The sequence below is a fragment of the Protobothrops mucrosquamatus genome, unplaced genomic scaffold, assembly GCF_001527695.2.
Source record: "Protobothrops mucrosquamatus isolate PMUCROS unplaced genomic scaffold, P.Mucros_1.0 scaffold_78, whole genome shotgun sequence".
Classification (NCBI taxonomy): Eukaryota; Metazoa; Chordata; class Lepidosauria; order Squamata; family Viperidae; genus Protobothrops; species Protobothrops mucrosquamatus.
Window position 1 is genome coordinate 349,313 of NW_015386154.1, and position 5,995 is coordinate 355,307.

A 5,995-nucleotide genomic window follows, 5' to 3' on the forward strand; every position below is an offset into this window, starting at 1 on the left:
TTGGAGCAATGGAGCTCAAAATGGTTCTTACAACCTCGATTTGAAGTTCCAATGGCTGTCCTCCCGCTCCAGTCTCATGATTGTATTTTGGGTTCTTAGCAACTGACCCACATTTATGGCTGTTTGCAGCATCCTTTGGTCATTTGGTCATGATTTACAAAAAAACTTACAATTTTTGCCAGACATTTACTTTGTGGCAAAAAACACCCACTGCGAACAATGGGTTCACTTAACAACCATAGTGTTCACTTAATTACCATGGATTTGCTTAATGATCATACTGACTCACTTAACAACTACAGCCAAAAAAGTCGTAAAATTGTATAGATCACATGATGACCCATTTAATGATTGGCACAACTTATGACTGTAATTCCAGGCTCCATTACAGTCATATAGTGAGGGGAAAAATTATTTGATCCCCTGCTGATTTTGTATGTTTGCCCACTGACAAAGAAATGATCAGTCTATAATTTTAATGGTAGGTTTATTTTAACAGTGAGAGACAGAATAGCAACAACAAAATCCAGAAAAACGCATTTCAAACAAGTTATAAATTGATTTGGATCTTAATGAGTGAAATAAGTATTTGACCCCTTCGTAAAACATGACTTAGTACTCAGTGACAAAACCCTTGTTGGCAATCACAGAGGTCAGATGTTTCTTGTAATTGGCCACAGGGTTTGCACACATCTCAGGAGGGATTTTGTCCCACTCCTCTTTGCAGATCCTCTCCAAGTCATTAAGGTTTTGAAGCTGACGTTTGGCAGCTCGAACCTTCAGCCTCCTCCACAGATTTTCTATGGGATTAAGGTCTGGAGACAGGCTAGGCCACTCCAGGACCTTAATGTGCTTCTTCTTGAGCCACTGTTGCCCTGGACGTGTGTTTTGGGTCATTGCCATGCTGGAATATCCATCCATGACCCATTTTCAATGCCCTGGCTGAGGGAAGGAGGTTCTCACCCAAGATTTGACAGTACATGGCCCTGTTCATCGTCCCTTTGACGCAGTGAAGTTGTCCTGTCCCCTTAGCAGAAAAACACCCCCAAAGCATAATGTTTTCACCTCCATGTTTGATGGTGGGGATGGTGTTCTTTGGGTCACAGGCAGTATTCCTGCTCCACTTAACACGGCGATTTGAGTTGATGCCAAAGAGCTCGATTTTGCTCTCATCTGACCACAACACTTTCACCCAGTTCTCCTCTGAATCATTCAGATGTTCATTGTCAAACTTCAGACAGGTCTGTACATGTGCTTTCTTGAGCAGGGGGACCTTGCGGGTGCTTTAGGATTTCACGGCATAATGTGTTATCAATTGTTTTCTTGGTAACTATGGTCCCAGCTACCTTGAGATCATTGACAAGATGCTCCTGTGTAGTTCTGGGCTGATTCCTCACCATTCTCATGATCATTGAAACTCCATGAGCTGAGATCTTGCATGGAGCCCCAGACTGAGGGAGATTATTTATTTTGTGTTTCTTCCATTTGTGAATAATCGCACCTATTGTTGTCACCTTCTTACCAAGCTGCTTGATGATAGTCTTGTAGCCCATTCCAGCCTTATGTAGGTTTACAATCTTGTCCCTGACATCCTTGGACAGCTCTTTGATCTGGGCCATGGTGGAGAGTTTGGAATCTGATTGATTGAGTGCTTCTGTGGAAAGGTGTCTTTTATAAAGGTTAAGAAGCTGAGATTAGGAGCACTCCATTTAAGAGAGTGCTCCTAATCTCAGCTCGTTACCTGTATAAAAGATACCTGGAAGCCAAAAATCTTGCTGACTGATAAGGGATTAGATACTTATTTCACTCATTAAAATGCAAATCAATTTATAACTTTTTTGAAATGTGTTTTTCTGGATTTGTTTGTTGTTATTCTCTCACTGTTAAAATAAACCTACCATTAAAATTATAGACTAATCATTTCTTTGTCAGTGGGCAAACATACAAAATCAGCAGGGGATCAAATAATTTTTTTTCATTTGATTTGCATTTTAATGAGTGAAATAAGTATTTGATCCCCTATTTATCAGCAAGCTTTCTGGCTCCCAGTTGTCTTTTATACAGGTAACAAGCTGAGATTAGGAGCACTCTCTTAAAGGGAGTGCAACTCAAAGACTACCTATAAAGTGAAGTTAGGCCAGGCAGACATTTATAAAATTCACAAACAACTAGGCCATTTTGTAAAACCCATAAATTGGAAACTGATCAAAGAGAGAAGCAACCTGGAATTAAGGAGAAACTTCCTAACAGTGAGGACAATTAACCAGTGGAACAACGTGCCTTCAGAAATCATGGGCACTCCATCACTGGAAGTTTTTAAGAAAAGACAAGACAGTCACTTATCTGAGATGGTATAGGTTCTCCTGCTTGAGCAGGGGGCTGGATTAGAAGACCTCCAAGATCCCTTCTATTCTATTCTATTCTATTCTATTCTATTCTATTCTATTCTATTCTATTCTATTCTATTCTATTCTCTAGTGCTGGTAGTAAATTATGTGTTTGATGATCATAAATAACCTTATCCATTTGTCAAGCTCACACACTTTTTTTCCTTTTTACCATTTGTAAAATTAACATATACTAACTCAGGAAAATAATTGATTAGATTATAATTTTAAATGAAACAAGTAAGCAAGCATAACATAATGATGTATTGTTGTCTAAGAATGATTAGCTTGAAAAATTAATTTATCTATCTTCCCCTAATGAATTGACAAAAATACCTGTTTAAAGTTACCACTGTGTCTTTGCTCCCAGTCCATCATATCATGAAAAATAGGAATCATAACATTCCGCAGGTCAGGCTGAGGTATCAGTGTCACTTCTAAGAAAGGGCCAATCAGTGCTGGGATGAAGTGGATTTTGTGTTCTCCTAAAAGGTAAGAAGATAAATTGAATGAAATTATTCTCAATAACAAAATACTAGCGAAAAAAACCCTGTAGTTTTATGAAGATTTATGCTTGAAATTGTGCTAAGAATGTATAGCCTGTTTTGCTCAGTAGTTTTTCCAATACAGTTTTTTCTGTAAATGAATACAAATAAAACAACAAATAGGAAAGATGCAAATTAGCTCAACTTACATAGTTACAATAGAAAATGAAAAGTAAAGATTATTCTGTCCCTATAATTTCTAGTAGTTTTTGAAATTTCAATTGAACATGTTGCATTAATGAGAAATCTATCTAACTACTTAACACCATCCCTTCCCCAGAATGCATTTCTGTTCACTCTGGGGAGCCTAGGAAGTTGGGAGATGGAGATCCTGCTCAATAAAGCCTAAGGGCTGAGAGAAGCAGAACAATAAATAAGTAGGATGGACAAAACTGCTGGAACATTTTTGGTGCTTGGTTACCAGCCTTTATTACCACGCTTTCCCCAAAATAAGACCTATCCTGAAAATAAGACCTATACCCAAAATATGACCTAACTTGAAATTTACATTTGCGTCTAATATAAGCCCTGCCTCCAAAATAAGCCCTAGCTTTGGGGCAAGGTGCACATGTAAAAATCAAGCTAGGGTGGGGATGGGGGAGTGGAGCTGCCCCACATGCCCCACAACCGCTTATCTTAGGACCACTGCAACCAGGCCTCCCACACCCTGACACCTGTCGCGCTGCTGCCCAATTTCTTCTGCGACCACTTCTTGCGCATGCCACGTGGTGCATTGTGCTGGCGCCACCACTTGCAGAAAGAGGCCACATGGTTTGCCATGACAATCATGCCATTTCCACCGCTCGCAGCAGCAGGCCACGTGAGTCGTCATGCTGTTCGCGCTGCTATCACCTCTCGTGGCAGGAGGCCACATGGCTCATCATGCTGATTGCGCCGCTGCCGCTGATCACAGCACCATCCTGCTACGAGTGGCAGCAGCGGTGCGATCAGCACGATCAGCGCAATGAGCCATGCAGCCTCCTGCTGCGAGCAGCGGGAGCAGCATGAGTGGCATGATGAGGCAGGTGGCTGCAGAAGAACTTGGGCAGAGGCGCAAAAGTTGTAGGGGAGTGGGAGGCCTGGCTGCGGCGGTCCTAAGATAAATGTGTAATACATCCCCCGAAAATAAGACCCGGTGCCTCTTATTTTGGGGAAAACACGATATACTCATGTAATATGCCAAATTCCCATGTAAGTACACAATACCAATCAGTTTTGGCACATTTTGGCCACTATGCCTTAGGAATTACTAAAGCCCAGTTTTTGTAGGAGAGAGACTGCCCAGCCAAGGGAAAAATTCAAAGGAGGAATTAGCTTAGAGTCTTTAAATAGGCACAAGAGGGCAAAGTCCAATCTTCTTTGAATGCTGTTGAACTTTATCTAGTTTCAACTAGGTGCAAAATATCGATCTGAGGAGATTTCTATATATAGGCTTGAGCAATGAAACAGCTAATTAAACTTCTCACATGTGAGTCTAGCTATTTGCACCTGACAATTTTATGCCAAACTACTGAAACTATTGCATGTAAGCTAGTATTTCTAATTCAAAGGCTGCTTTGCCCACATCCAATGAACTAGGTGACATGACCAGTATTGACCTTTTTGATGTATTGAATGAATATTTTTGCATAAAATATTTTCTAAACACACATATTGAAAATCAAACATTTATGCAAATTTGGCTTCCGGTTCCGGATCGCGGTGCCAGCGGACGTGCGGGGGGAGCGCTCTCTCCGCCGCCCAGTTTCCCTTCGTCAGGCGACCCTGAAAAGAGTTGTAAGTCACCCTGGAGGGGCGATGACCATGAGGAGGACCCTCAACAGATTATGGAAGGACGTCAGCCCTTCTGTTGGATCCGAGGCAGCTCCTTTGGACCGTTGGAGAAAAGATCGGCTATTAACATGGCCGATCATTAAGCCGTGCCAGCCGAAAGCCAAAATCACCACCAAGCACAACGAAAGCACCGTGGAAGAATTGGGTGAGACCTTACCTTATCTTTCTTGTATCCCAACTACCTTCCTGTAAAATCCTTCTGAAATTTCTTCCCCACTTTTAACATAGCGGCATCTGCCTACCCTGGGAAACTAAAGCTTTGAAAAGAAAAGAACAACTAATCTAAACAATTAAATAACTGGACTTGTACTTTTTGGATATTTGGGGTCCCAAAAAGTTCCTATTGTTACAGGGACCTATTACCTTATCTATTTGTTACGTTGGAGGGAAAAAATTTTTTAACTGGATAAAAGCCTAACTTGTCTCTCTATGCTATCGGGGACATCTTGTGGTGAAGCCTGGTACAGCAAGTGAATTTCTTTGACTGTGAGGCCTTCATACTATCTAAAAAAGATAAGAATTTGAAACAGCTGGGTGGTGAAAACAACTTCTAGGAATAGTGGAGGGGACATTTGCTGACTTTTATTAAACATAGCCTCTACTAAAGAACTATCTCTAATCACCATAGAAATGGAGGAATTTTACCCAAAACTTAACTATAAACTCATACTTGAAAAAATCCTTGAAGCCACTGAGCTAATGAATTCCAGAGTGAAAGACAAAGATGTCACCTTAAAATTACAAATTGAAGTCCAGATTCCAACTGATGAACTTACAATCCAAAAAACAACAGAAGAGGAACAAATTAATATCAAAGAGGATTCTACACAACAACAAGTACAATTTACTGAGAACTTTGACAGTCAAACCTTGATTTCAACTAAAGAACCTGCAACTCAAAAAGCAACAGAAATTGAAGAAAGCAACACTGAGATGGAGGATGCTAAAGATCAACAAACACAACATATTGAGAACTTAGGCAATCTAGACAATCAAACAACAACTACAACACTGGACATGACCTTTTATTTTAGCCAGATGAAACTGGAAGAAGAAGAAGAAGAAGAAGAAGAAGAAGAAGAAGAAGAAGAAGAAGAAGAAGAAGAAGAAGAAGAAGAAGAAGAAGAAGAAGAAGAAGAAGAAGAAGAAGAAGAAGAAGAAGAAGAAGAAGAAGAAGAAGAAGAAGAAGAAGAAGAAGAAGAAGAAGAAGAAGAAGAAGAAGAAGAAGAA

General features: G+C 40.4%; 1 protein-coding gene across 1 annotated transcript in view; it reads right to left on the minus strand.

The window, feature by feature from the left end:
* Positions 1-5,995, minus strand: part of DOCK4 (dedicator of cytokinesis 4) — a 246,511-nt gene that overhangs the window by 158,483 nt on the left and 82,033 nt on the right. The window contains exon 16 of the mRNA XM_015814036.1: positions 2,724-2,872. Coding sequence (XP_015669522.1) covers positions 2,724-2,872 — 149 coding nt within the window. The remainder of the gene's footprint in view (positions 1-2,723; positions 2,873-5,995) is intronic.